Below are 13927 nucleotides of genomic sequence, written 5' to 3' on the forward strand. Positions count from 1 at the left end.
TTTTTTAAAGTAGTTTTTAAAAAGGTTTATAATGTGGGAAACTCCATAGAGAGTCACTATGAGTGGGAATCAATTCAACAGCTATGGATACACAAACACTCTTGCAGGGGGTGGGGGGAACCCTCCAAAACATTTATCTTCAAAGAACAAGGTTGGCCTTTTTGTATACATATAAATACACATAAACAATTTGGGGGGGTGAAGAAAATAACTGGCTCTGGCAGAACAAGGCTGCCCTTGAGGTATTTCTTGTTTCAGGGTTGTAATTGTATGGACCTGTGTACCAGATAGCCCAGCTATCTCCGTCTGTCACTTATTAAATACAGGACTCTGAGTATGTTACATATTTGGCCCAGATCTCAATATACACAGCTATAAAATGTGGCTAGGGCTTATTTACTTTCCCAGGTGTGAAGACTAAAGGGTTAGCACATTTCCTGTCTGGTAATAATAAAGACAGAGTACCATATCCCCATCTTGCCAGTTACCAACATAGCCAGATACCAAGTAATCACCAAGATATGGCAGGAACAAGGAAAATCAAATGTGTAAAAGGCATTCAAATTCTTTCTCTACCAAAGCAGAACCAAAAGATACCATCTGAAGTTGATTAACCAGTAACCAGAAGTCGAACAATGTTAATAGCAGGAGTATAATGGCAGTCACCAGAGGATTTAAAAACAGAAAATGTATACAGGGTTATCTCCAAAGAGATAATTGGAAGAGGAGGGGAAAGAGTTGCCCTTTGTTTACACTGTATTCTTTCTACTACCTTTAAAATGTTTCATTGCCAACACAAAGGCAGCAACTCTTTGGCTGTTTTGGAATCCATCGAAATCCATAGAAGAAAGATGGGCAACCTCCTTCTGTGTGATTTACAGCCTCTAAAAACCTACTGAGGCTCAGCTGTGAATAGAGTCCCACTTGACAACAATGAGACTTTAAAAAAAATATTATGTACTGGTTTGAAAGTATATTGTGCCTAAGTATTAAAGTGTAAAACTTAAAAATCTCTAATACTGTAATTTAGAATAGGTATATGTGGAGAAAGATGGTGAACAGATCATCCTCCAAAAATACAAGGAATACAAAGAAGCCCTATTTGGTTTTGAAAGACTGTATGTATCAACGGCTAAAGCCAAAGAAGAAGAAATGAAATATTACGACCAAAAGGTTACTGAACTCAAGGGGTTCTTCCCGTAGTCAGTAGCCAATAAGACAAATGGAATGCAATATCCATAAATTCACTTTATTACAGATCTGTGGAGGACAGTGGGTCCAGGCCTCAAAGACTGCCTCCCTGTCTGGGAGTGGTCATGGCCTTACATACTAGGGTGAAACTCCAGCTCATTTAACAGTGCACTTTTGTTAGTAAAAATGGTGATTTCTACATCTGAAAAGGACAGTTGCTATCTATGTATCAGTAATTCAGGAAGGCCCCAGTTCTCCTCTTGGTAAACAGGCCAATTAAGACAGTTTACACGTGACTGGAGAACCAGCTTCACCAGCATCTAGGATAGATGCATTTCCTCTTCTGGTAAACAGACAGATCAAACTACTCTACATGACTAAAGACAGGAGACAGGCTAAGTAACTAGTTTTGCAGAACTATAGGGGTTTTTTTCCTTCTTTTTTTTTAGAACTATAGTTTTATAACCGATACCTATATAGAGAATTTTGAATTTATTAATACCACCCTATCATTCCCCACTCTTTTTACATGTAAGTCTTTTATCTATAAGACAAACATACCACGCCATCAAAACTTTGCAGTCCAAAATTGACCAAACATGCAATCAAGATGCATTAATGATAATTGGTGACTGAAATACAAAAGCAAGGGAAAAAAAATAAAGAAGGAATGGTAGTCAGAAAATTGGTGACAGAGGCTGGAAATAGAATGATCAGGTTTTGTATGTTCAACGGCTTATTAATGGCAAATACCTTTTTTAAAAAACACGATCTGCAACTTATACCTGAACCTCATCAGATGGACTGCATAGGTATCCGGCTGACTACATCTGTGGAAGGAATCATCTGAAAAACTTAGTATCAGCAATCAAAATCAGACCATGTGCTGACTGTGGAATAGACCATCAATTACTCAAGTACAAGTTGAAATTGAGGCTGAAGAAAATGAAAACAAGTCCACACAAACCAAAATATGATCTTGGATCTATCCTACCTGAACTTAAAAATTATGCTCTTTTACAAACTATCTATCCATGGGGAATTTCACTATCATCGAGAAAAAAGGGAAAGAAAGCTGAGCACGTCAAAGCTCCCCGCTCGAGACAGACAAAGATTGAGACAGTCTTTGAGCAGCAGCAATAACAGAGGTGGTGGAGAGCCAGAGGCCAAGAGCAGAAGGAGCTGAACTCGAACTACAGCCTCTTGGAGCCAGTCCTACAGGCTTTCTCTCAAGCCGTGGAGGTGGGTAGACACTAAATAGCAGGACTGGAAGAGCTGTGTAACATTGACCTAGAACTGGAGGCTGAAGGTCAGAGGACCTGTAAGCACGCCTGAGCAGCCGGCTGTCCTGACGGAAGAATTGTAGCCTGTTTCAATTGTGGAGTTTATGAGGGAAGACTTATAACTTCCCTCATAAACTCCACAATTGTGAGGCTCATGGTCAAAGTATTTTAGGGGTTTTTAAAAGATAGAAAACTTATGTTTATTGAGCACACATATGCCAAACTACGTATATAACTCATAACTCCCTTGTGAAGTAGGTATGTCCCTTTATTGGTGATGAAGAGCAGCTCTCGGATTTTTCTATTTAGATTAATTTCTGTTTACTTGCTTTGATCATTGTCAAGGTTTTTATAATGCTGTGTCTCAAGACCCCCCCCCTTCCCAACTTATATCTATTTGTCTATAATGACAAACATTTAGGAAGAATAGATATGCTGGATAGGCCAGACCTCATGAAATATATGGCTCAAGTCAGCACTGAGGTTAAGGGGGTTGCCTTTTGGAAAAAAAGAGCTGTTAAAAATACCATAGGGATTCCTGGCTGTCCTATTTACACACAAACCAAGTGCCTCTGATTTTAGCCTCTCATACCAAACTGATGGAAGGAAGTGCCTGGGGGTATCTGACTTCACAAGCATTGCACTGATGTTATTAGGTACCTGTGGAGTCAGCAGAGGTCAGAATCTGCTGTCCCCACCGCTGCACTGTTCTACACTGACCCGTGATATCTTTTTTCGGGGACTGACTCTTTCTGATAACATGTCCAAAGTACATGAGATGAAGTCTTCCCTCAAAATGTGGTAGGTAATATTTCTTGTTTTCTTGCAAAACTTTTTCTTTTGCACAGAATCTCAAAGTTGAGTGATAAAGTTTGATTTTATCTGATAAACTACAATTAGGATTTGCCAGATGTTCTTTACATATCTACAATTTGCCTTATTTTTCTATTTATTATTTTTCTCATTTTCACTCAGGTATGAAAGAAAACTGATCTTCAAAATAAAAACTCCCACTAATACTATTAAATTAAAATTATATTTCTTTGTTTAAAAAAAAACAAAAAACTCTTTTTCAACATAGGGAAAGCAATCCGGGAGTCAGGCAAATATGTTGTTGTTGTGCCATCAAGTTGCCAGCGATCCTATGCATAATAGCTCTGAACTGTGTCCTATCCTGAGACAATCTCAGCATCTCCGACCCACCTACCACCATTACCCCAAGCACTGTATCAGTCCATCTCACTCAGGGCCATTTTCTTCTGTGCTGTCCCTCCACCCTTCCAAGCATAATGTCCTTCTTCAAGAACTGGTTCCTCCTGGCAACATACCCAAAGCATGTGAGACAGAGCTTCAGAATCCTTGCCTCCAAGGAGTAACTTGGTTTCACCCTTTCCAAGACTGATGACAGATATACCTAAAAGCCCAAAAGTTGTTTGCTTTTGTTTTTTAAGCCTTAGCATCACTGAGGGAGCTCTGGTGGCTTAAGTGGTAAGGAGTTACCCTGCCAACCCCATGGCATGCAGTTCAAATTGACCAGCCACTCCTTTAGAGAAAGATGGGCTATCTCCTCTGATGTGATTTACTGCTTCTGAGAAGCTATTTGGAGGGTCAGCCATGAGTCAGTTCCAACTTAACAGCAATGAGTTAGTTATAGGGTCGCTAAACGGTCTCTGGTGGCATAGTCTATAGGGAGTGTCAGTGCTATTCTAAAAGTTATGCCTCTCTCTGATGGTCCACATTCTACAGTATCTCCAAGAAAGAAAGATGTGCAATCTCCTCCCATACAATTTTTAGCCTCAGAAACCCAGTGGAGGACCACCGATGAGTTCTGACTCATAACAATAAGTGAGTTTCGATAGGGTCTATATAAGGATGTGGGTTGCTACATCTTGTTTGGATCCACATTTAACACCTCGGTACCAGCAGTCAGGAAATAAGTAGATGTGTTGCGCTGGGAAAATCTGCAGTTAGGGACCTCTCCAAATTATTGAAGACTAATGATGTCAGTTTAAGGACTAAGGTAAGTCTGATTCAGGCCCTAGTCTGTCTCTCTAATCATTTGCTATGCATCTGAGAGCTTGATAATGAATAAGCATGACAGAAGAAGAACTAACATCTTTGAGCTGTAGTGTTGGAGAAGAGCACTGAACATTCCATGGACGGCAAAGAGAACAAACAGATACATCTTGAGGAGGGTACAGCTGGAGTGCACTTTGGAGGCAATGATGAGACTTCACCTCACATTCTTTGGGCATGTTGCTAGGAGGGTCTATTCCTTGGAGAGGGACACAATGCTGGGAAGGGTGGAGAGTCAACAAAGGAGAGGAAGACCCTCAATCAGATGGATTGACACACGTGACTGCCACAGTGGGCTCTTGTGTGTCGGGAAGTATGAGGACGGCACACAATAAAACAGGGTTCAGCTATTTTGTTCATAATGGGTCGTACTCAACTTGACGACTCCTAACAGTAATAACAGTGGGTTGCACTGCTAACCAAACGTCAGCAATTCAAGTCTACCAAGGGAGAAAGATGAGAAGTCTTCTGTAAGATTCACAGCCTCAGAAACCCAATGGAGGATCTTTAAGAATTAGACATGACTTAGTAACATTGGTTTGGATTTGTTTCGTTGGGTTGTGGTTGTTGTTTGTTTTTTAAAAAGAAAATATGGTCTCTGATAAGGCACTCTGGTGGTGTAGTCCATAGTATGTTTATTTCACTGCTAACCTAGCTTCTCTACTTTCTTCCAATCTAAGATATGCCAAGTATGTTCTTACCTTTTAGTTTGTAACTCTAAGGCTTTGCACATTTCATTATAAAACTTTGGCGTACTTCCTGAAGCAGCCCTGTGAAATCTGCTGCATAGCTCTTGAACTTCTTAGTTTCTTCCCTTTTTCTTTGGCTACTCCGTGCTCAAATTTCAAAGTCCCTTCTGATAACCAGTTTGATTTTTTGTTGTTGTTCTCTATCTTCTTAATGACCTTTTTCTCTTCATGTATGATGTTATTGATATCATTCTCCAGCTCACCTGGTCTTTGGCTATTAGTGTTTGATGTATCCAATATGTTCTTAAGAAGGTCTCTAAATTCAGAAGGGATATACTCAATATTGTGCTTCGGTTCTCCAGGGCTTTTTCCATTTTCTCCAACTTGAATTTGAACTTGTTTATGAGCAATTGTCAGTTCTGCAGCTAGCTAATGGCCTTGCTGTTGCTGCGATTGATGACATTGAGCTTCTCAATCATCTCTTTCCTCTGATGTTGTAAATTTGAATCCTGTGTGGAATAGTGGGTTATGTATTGGTCTTTCAAGTAAACTATCAGTGGCTTGATCTACCAGTGACTGCGAGGAAAATGAGGCAGTCTGTTCCCATTAAGATTTAAGTCTGACAGGGTGTCAGGAGTCGGAATGGACTTGATGGTAGTAGCTCTTATTTCTAGGTTTCCATTGTTGTTTTGGATTCCATCTAGCGAGTTCTATGTGTATACCTGTCATTTATGCTGTTTTTTAAAAAAGAAGCTTTCAATGAATAAGGATCTGTTTTTCCAAAATTCTACCATTCAATCTCTAGCATTGTTTCTAGCACAAAGACCAAACTACTGTTCTTCCTGGGTTTCCAACTTTCAAATTTCAAACACCAGTATTTATCAATCCATCTTGCATTTTCTGACTCTCAAAGATCACCTATGTTAATAAAGAGCCTCCTTGAAGTTTCTACCTTTTGTTTATAGCCACATGTGCAGTAAATCCTGAGCATATTGATAAAGATTTTCCGGACTTTTATTTTTTTTAAAAAATATTATTTTTAACAATCAGGCAATGGATAGTTTCTAGCAGTGAGTAGGAGAAACTTTATCTGATTTTTCTGTCTTGATATGCTAAGTGTGTTCTGTTAGCAAATGTTACCACTTTCTTTTACTCTCTTACAGGACTTGCCAAATAAAAGCACCTACCTTTTTTTTTTAACAAATGATCCTTTATTGAAATATTTTCATCTGTAGTTCCTTAGCTAGCTGGGCATTCCACAGCACAACTGTTGATGTCTTCTATGATGTCATGAGGGTGACAGCCATCAACATTGCAGCCCACAGATTGGGCAGTTCCCAGGATCTCTTTAATAGTTCCAGAGAGTTCTCTTGCTTAAAGACCGTTGTCGCATCTTCCAGGCAATGCCAACAATCTCATCAAAAGTGATATTTCCACTGTGCTTAATATTTTTCTGCTTCTTTCTGTCTCTGGGTGGTTCCTTTAGGGCTTTGATGATCAGGGCAGAGGCAGAAAGCACCACTTCAATCTGGCTGGGCCTGTCTGTTCTGAATGGTCAGTTTCACTGTAATCCTTAGTCCCTTCCAGTTACCGGTGTCGTCACCAACCTTTTTTGGAGAGAGACCCAGGGGGCCGATCTTGGGGGCCAGAGCGGAAGTGGCACCGACTTCCCCACCAGTACACCTCAGGTACACAACTTTAATCTCGCTGGCGTCGAACTTGGGCTGCATTGCGGAGGCGGCTGGTGTCGGATGAACCCAGATACGGGACTACCGAAAAAAGTTGCACCGAGGTCTCCTCCGAGCCGAAAGCCGAAAGCGCACCTACCTTTTCTATAGCAGCTAAGTACTTCTTTCTCCTAAAACAGTTTTGATGAAGGAGGTTGGTCACAAATTGTTTACTGCAAGACCTAGGTGGTGTTGTTATGTGCCGTTGAGTCACTTGCAACTCATAGCGACCCTGTGTACAACAGCCCTAATCTCTCTGTTCTGTCCTGTGCCAATCACACTGTCTCCAACACACCCATCCCAGTTACCCCAGTCACTGTATCTATCCACCTCATAGAAGGCCTTCCTCTCCTTCGCTGTTCCCTCCACCCTCCCAAACCTGATGTCCTTCTCCAAGGACTGGTCTCTCCTTACAACATGACCAAAGTATGTCAGATAAAGGCTCAGAATTCTGGCCTCCAAGGAGCCACCCGGTTTAACCATCTCCAGGATGAATCTGTTTGTTTTCTTAGCAGTCCATGGTACACTCAATACTCTTCTCCAGCATCACAGATCAAAGGCATCAATTCTCCTTCTGTCCTCCCTAGTCTTTGTCCAGCTCTCTGATGCATAACAAGTGATTGCAAAGACCATGGCCTGTCACACGCACCTTAGTCTCCAGAGAGACACCATTGCTCTTCAGTACTTTGGAGAGGTCCTTAACAACAGACTTTCCCATCGCAATACGTCTTTTAATTTCCTGTCTGCTGGTGCCAAGAGAGTTGACTGTGGAACCAAGCAAACTAAAGCTGTGAACAATTTCAATCTCTTCACCATCCATCCTGATGCTGCCAATTGGTCCAGTGGTGAGACTCTTTGTCTTCTTAACATTGAGCCTCAATCCATATTGGAGGCTGCAGCCCTTGACCCTCTTCAGTAAGCGCTTCAGGTCCTCCTCAGTTTCAGCAAGCAGGGTTGTGTCATCTGCATAACGCAGATTACTGGTAGATCTTCCACCAATCCTGACCCCACATTTCTCCTCATAGAGCCCAGCTTCCTGGATTATCTGTTCTGTATACAGGTTGAAAAGGTATGGAGACAGGACACATCCCTGGTGTACACCCATCCCAATTTTACCCATGCTGTGTTTTCTTGCATAAGCAGCCAGATTCATTCCTGACAATCTTGAACTTTATCTTCAACTCCTGTGACTAATTATCTGCAAATGCTTTCAGGTGCCTGCTCATTGACCTTCATGAGCAGTAGCCCTGGAGAAGAAAAGTACAGTACCTGCCCCATAATGATGAGTCTACGATAAGCACTTAACCAGACTCCACCCTGAAGCTGTGTGTTTCCTTATTTGCATAATACTGCCTTTTCTAAAATAAACCCACCTTCCCCTCCAAAAAATACTAAGTAAACATGAGCCTTCCCCCATGTCCTTAGCCTATCCTACAAATACTCCCTCAAAACTCCTCTTTTTTGAGACAGCAATATTTTTCAAAGAAAGTCTCCCTTTCAATTCCTGCTAGGGAAAACAAAGTTTGCTCATGCACAAATCTAAGTATTCTGTACTAGTTAAAAAAAAAAAAGACAACTACCCTTTGAGAGCAACAGGGACCCCATTGTGGGTGTCCATGTGATGACCCTGCAGCTTTTTTAAATACGGTTTCCAGCACCACAATGACATGCTTGCCACCACAGTTAACAAATACACAAATGAGTAGTGGTTCCATCTCTCACCCACCTCAAAACCAAAATCCTTCCTCCCTACCTCTTACCTGGGTTCAGACTTCCTCTTTATTCACCTAGACCGCCATGATAAACTGTGAGTAGTTCTAATCTAATCCACATAATCTAAGTTTTCTAGAGAAGTCTTTCAAAAGCTCCCCCTTCTACTCTAAAAGAGGTTCTAGTTTGAGTGATGAGTTAAAAGATCACCCTAGTTAAAAATACACCTTGCCAGTTCAGCAAAGCGCATGTGCTTGCTTTATTTACATGGCAGATCTTACCGAGTGGGAAGGGAAACATTTAATCGCTAGTAAACAAATGAAGCAGCCCAGGTTTCTTCGAAGGGTACAATGACCTCCTTGAGGACACAGTTCAAGTTCAGAATTTGGGGCTTCCGACTTCAAGATAATTTCTGCTGTCAATCACCTTGTGCAAATTAACGTGCAGGAGCAGACTTCACGGTTTGGTAATCTAAATTTACTTGGCGTTACCTCTAATGGTTTAGACATGTTCAGCCTGGCACAGAGACTGCCTTTTCACATTTATAGCAAGCAACTCAAGGAAAGAATTGTGTAAACATAAAGAATTATTGGGGAATTCTGTACCCAAATGACATGTATCTTGGATTTTTAAAATCTTATGTGTGGGCATATTAGATGTCTCCGTTAACAAAAAGGGAAGATCAGAGATGAATAAGGAATGCCTACTGTAAACACTTGATGTTACCACGGAGTCTGGACCAACCCCAGGGCAGTTAACAAGAACCACCTTGTTGCAAAGAACAAATAAATGAGTTCTGCTCAGTCTTATGGATATGTTTTCTTCATGATTTCATGCTGACCATTTTTTTCAACCTTGTAAACCCAGCAAAATTCCTCCCATCCCACTTCTTGGACAAGTGGTAACAGTGGAAAAAAACCCTTGATCATTTAAAGACAGGCACGGTGCTCTGCCTTTTTTCCTGGGTATTCCAGTATTTCTGAATGCCATGCCACACCAATATACACAATCTCTTAACCTCCAGAATGCCAGCCCCAAGGGAAGGCCACAGAACTTGCAGGCTGGGAACCCAGTACAACGACAGAGAGGAGGCACCGTGGCTTGGAAAGGCTGGCTCCCAGCCACCGGCCGGCCTGGCTGACCGCATCTGAAGGATGGACGCCTTCAGGGCAGCTGCGCGGGCACCGCAAACTGGGGCGCGGCTCCCGGGCCAGGAGGCGCCCGAGCTGAAGGTAAGAGGGCAGCGGAGGACGAGGGCGCGATCCCCAGGCTCGGCGAGGGGGGCGCGCATGCGCACCACGCGGGCCGGAAGAGCCAGGCAGCCGAGCGCCGGCTGCGGGCGCCACACGCCGCTGCGGCCGCGAGTAGAGCGCTGGCCACGAGATGCGGTCCCTGGACAGCGCTGGGGCCGCCGTGCCGCTGGAGCCCGGGCCGTCGGAGGCGCCGCCGGACAGCGCGCCCTCGGATGGGGTCGAGGAGCCTGCGGCCGCGGAGGCAGCGGAGGCGCCCGGCCCCGGCCGATGCTGCCTGTGCGGCTCGTCGCCTTGCGGCTGGTGCGGAGAGCCGGGTGAGCGCGGGGGGCGCTCGGGGGCGCAAGGGGAGCGCGGGGAGCAGCTCCGGGAGTGCCGGGCGAGCGCGGGCGGGCCGGGGTCCCCGCCTCCGCCGAAGGCTGGGCTCCAGGCGGTCAGTACGCCCATCTCCTCCCAGCCTGGGGCTGGGAGAAAACCCTCCAGCCGGGGGGCTGCAAAGAAGGTCCCCTGGCACCACCACCAATCCAGAGGCGGAGACGGAAGAAAGTTTCTAGTTGGGTCTTTAGAACCTTTTTTTGCATTCTAAGACTGCTCCTATAATTAAAAGTGTTGCGGGCGAGGCCGTGGAGTCAGATTGCAGATCAGTGTCCCCTGCCCGAGGTCAAGGGTCAGCGAGCGAGGCCATCCAGCTGCCAGACCCAGGTCGGATGAAGCTGATTATGAAGACTGATCTCCGTGATCGAAATTGTTTCCTCCGAGGAAGACGTGGAAAAATGTTTGCCTCTAAGTCGTACTGGAGAGGCAGAGCTCAATGGGACCTCTGCCTCATAGGCTTTTGGGACTGTGAGGACTTTTTTTTTTTTTAAGCAATTGAGGCGAAGACAGACAGAGGCACTATCTTACATACATTATTAAGGGATTCACAGACCCAGCCCCAAAAGCCAAGGGCCAAGGGTGGAGAAGAGAACCCTTGATCTTGCTCATTCCCTTTCTATTTTATTTTTCTTAAACAATTGAGGAAAGTCAGGCGCAGGAAACTTGAGGTTTTGTTTTTGCCCAGTGTCTGGTGGGGGTGGATTTGAGGTTGCAGGCCTGGGCATTACCCTGGTTGGGTTAGCTAAGAGCCATTTCTACTACCCACTAAGCCCTGCTTTCAGCACATCTCTTCATCAAGTTGACCACCCACGAGGAGCAGCTTCCTGGGACAGAAGTCAGTCCCTGGAAGAAGAGGGAATAGGCTTATTTTATTAGTTACCCTTATTTTATTAGTTACCTCTGTGTCTCCTACCCTCAGGAACACCTGGGATTTCTCCCTGCTAGCACTTCCCCCAGTTGAGAGAGGCAGACCCCAAAAAATATGATTCTTTCTCCATTCTGTCAGCAAGGCTATCAGAAATGCTCAGACTTGTGATCTTTTATTCATAAACTGCTAGTACCCAGGCATAGCAGTTGGTGGTGCCAGATGAGAGGTTACCCCAAGCTGGGGTGACCAGATGTGGGACCTTTGAAGAAGTTGGCTTCTCCGCTTATCACTCTCCTGCTGACTGCCATTCTGAGTGCTGAGTCAGTCCTTGCAAACTCCTGAAAGTTTCCCTGCTTGTGAACTAACGGGGAATACTGTACTTAGGCACCACGTGTCAAGTGGCAAGCCTGTGTAAATGACTGCACTTGACCCTCGTGGTGCCTTTTAACTTCTGAGAAAAGTATTAACAGCAAGATGTAATGATAGCCCTTCTAAAGCTTTCAGGTAATATTCCAAAAGCAAGATTGCCAAAGGACTGTACTGTTGTCCTTGAACTTTGTCATGGGATCATTTTAACTTCTTGATCTAATCATCTCACAAAAGCTCATTTTCAAGTTTAGGTTGAAATTGTTTCCCATATTGCTTAAGTTCTTACATGACCTTAACTGTTAGCATAGAGTTGTCTTAAAACAGTTATTTACCTTCTTTAGGGAGTTTGGGGCCAGGCCTTAACAGCCTTCCAAAAGGGTGAGTTCTGCAAGATGGTGTTGCTCCTGTTGTTGTTACGTACTCTTGGGTCAGAATCAACCTAAAACTGACTCTCCAGCATGTTTTCAGAGGCAGTAAATCACATGGGAGGAAACTGCCCATCTTTCTCCCTAGGAGCAGGTTATGAATTCGAACCATGTGCCTTTGGGTTGATCGTGCAACTCCTTTCTACTAACTAAGCCATCAGAACTCTATCTGTAAGAGAATTGTGGCTCTCAAACTAGTGGAGCTTCTCTGTTTTTAATTTTTTTATTAGTTCATTTCTTAGTCTTTTTTTAATTAATTTTAATGAAAGTTTATAGAGACTTAGGATTTCCATTCATCCATTGTTACACTTTTCTTTTTGCCCACCCTCCCCTCCCCAATTCACTCTTCTCTTTGAAAAGTAAAAGAAAAATTCTTTCATTGTTATTCACTCCCTCCCCCCAAGTCCATTCCACTGTGCAGCCTTCATTCTGGCCTGCTGTCATGACAATAATACCTAATCATATATCCCTTTTAAACGGTTCTCTCCCTCATCTGTTTCAATGCAGTGTACATTATTTATCCCCTTTTTCTTAGTCATCCCGCAACCCTGATGTTAATCGCGTTTTAAACAGTGGCCTGGTGCAATGTTTGCCCTTTGTTTTTAATTTTTTAAAGAAAAATTTTAAAAGGATGTTGAGTGAAAAGTTTACATAGCAAACATGTTTTTTATTTAACATTTCTTACACATATTGTTTCATAATATTAGTTGTAGGTTTCCTCAATGTAACAACGCTGTTCCTCATTCTTCCCTGGGTTCCCTGTATCTTTCCTGTCCCTTCTTGCCTTCTAAGCTTTGTTTTGGGCAAATGCTGCCCCTTTTGTTTCTTATGATCCATTGTTCAGAGGAGTATGTTCTTACAAGTGTTACTGTTCGCTTTATTGGCTTGTCTCTTTAGCTGCAGGGTGGTTTCAAGATGCAGGTTCAATTCCCAGTGTCAGAAATCCTGTTTAATAAATATGATGGGACTTGTTGAATTTTTAAAAGTTACTCATGATTCTAATTCCCACAGGGTTGTGAATCACTAGTTGAAAAGCCTAAGGCAGAAGTTAAGCAACTTTTCCGTTTTCTTCTGTCAGGAAATTACACTGTAGCCACCTGTTTAATTGCAATTGTTGAGAGTTGCCAAACAAATTACTAGGTAGACTTGTAGCAACATATGAGCATGCCAGCATATTATATAAGCAAATGACACTTAATTATTCTATTCTCTTGCTCAACCCCATTGGCAGAATTAAAATATACTTATTACTTTATAAGGACTTATGTGGTGTAGTGTATAGCTAAGTTTCACTGATAGCCCAGAAACTGTGCCTTTCTGACAATTCCCATACACTGGCAGCTCTGGGGAGGAAAATGGGCAGTCTCTTCCCAGGCAGTTTACAGTGTCAGAAACAAAGTCAGCTATGAATTATGGGTTGGTTCTGACTCTACAGCGGTAAGGATTTTATGACTTTTTTTTTTTAGTTTTATTTAGTAGGATGCTTTTGTGGCATTGCTAACCAAAAGGCAAGTCAAATTCACCAGTTGCTCTACAAGAGAAAGATGGGAAATTTCCTTCCATTACAATGTACAGCCTTGGAAACTTGCTAGAAGGCCACAGTGCGTTTAACCCGATTCAAGGGCAGTGAGTTGATATGTGTAGTATTCAGTAAAAAATTAAGGCTTGAGATTGAGAACCAGTCTTCACCCTCATTAACAGAAAGTCACTACGTGGATTTTTTAACATCTAGCCTGTCCCAGTCATAAGACAAAGACCTTAAATATTTATACAGAGTTGTTATGTTGTTGTTGTTGTTATGTGCCGTTGAGTTGCTTGCAACTCATAGCGACCCTGTGTACAACAGCCCTAAACTCTGCTCTGTCCTGTGCCAATTTCACTGTCTCCGATAAACCCATCCTGATTACCCCAGTCACTGAATCAGTCCACCTCATAGAGGGCCTTCCTCTCCTGCACTGTCCCTC

The 13927-nt window shown here is 43.1% G+C and overlaps 2 protein-coding genes across 2 annotated transcripts in view; both read left to right on the forward strand.

Annotated features, from left to right (window-relative positions):
• LOC102845077 (small EDRK-rich factor 1-like) overlaps window positions 1-1203 on the forward strand; it is a 39495-nt gene extending 38292 nt beyond the window's left edge. The window contains exon 2 of the mRNA XM_006880413.1: window positions 1036-1203. Within this exon, the coding sequence (XP_006880475.1) occupies window positions 1036-1203 (168 nt within the window). The remainder of the gene's footprint in view (window positions 1-1035) is intronic.
• Window positions 1204-10059: 8856 nt separating this feature from the next.
• Window positions 10060-13927, forward strand: part of SLC35G1 (solute carrier family 35, member G1) — a 12882-nt gene continuing 9014 nt past the window's right edge. The window contains exon 1 of the mRNA XM_006880414.1: window positions 10060-10243. Within this exon, the coding sequence (XP_006880476.1) occupies window positions 10060-10243 (184 nt within the window). The remainder of the gene's footprint in view (window positions 10244-13927) is intronic.

Source organism: Elephantulus edwardii, unplaced genomic scaffold (assembly GCF_000299155.1).
Source record: "Elephantulus edwardii isolate Elephantulus edwardi_28Jun2011 unplaced genomic scaffold, EleEdw1.0 scaffold00007, whole genome shotgun sequence".
In the NCBI taxonomy this organism is placed as follows: Eukaryota; Metazoa; Chordata; class Mammalia; order Macroscelidea; family Macroscelididae; genus Elephantulus; species Elephantulus edwardii.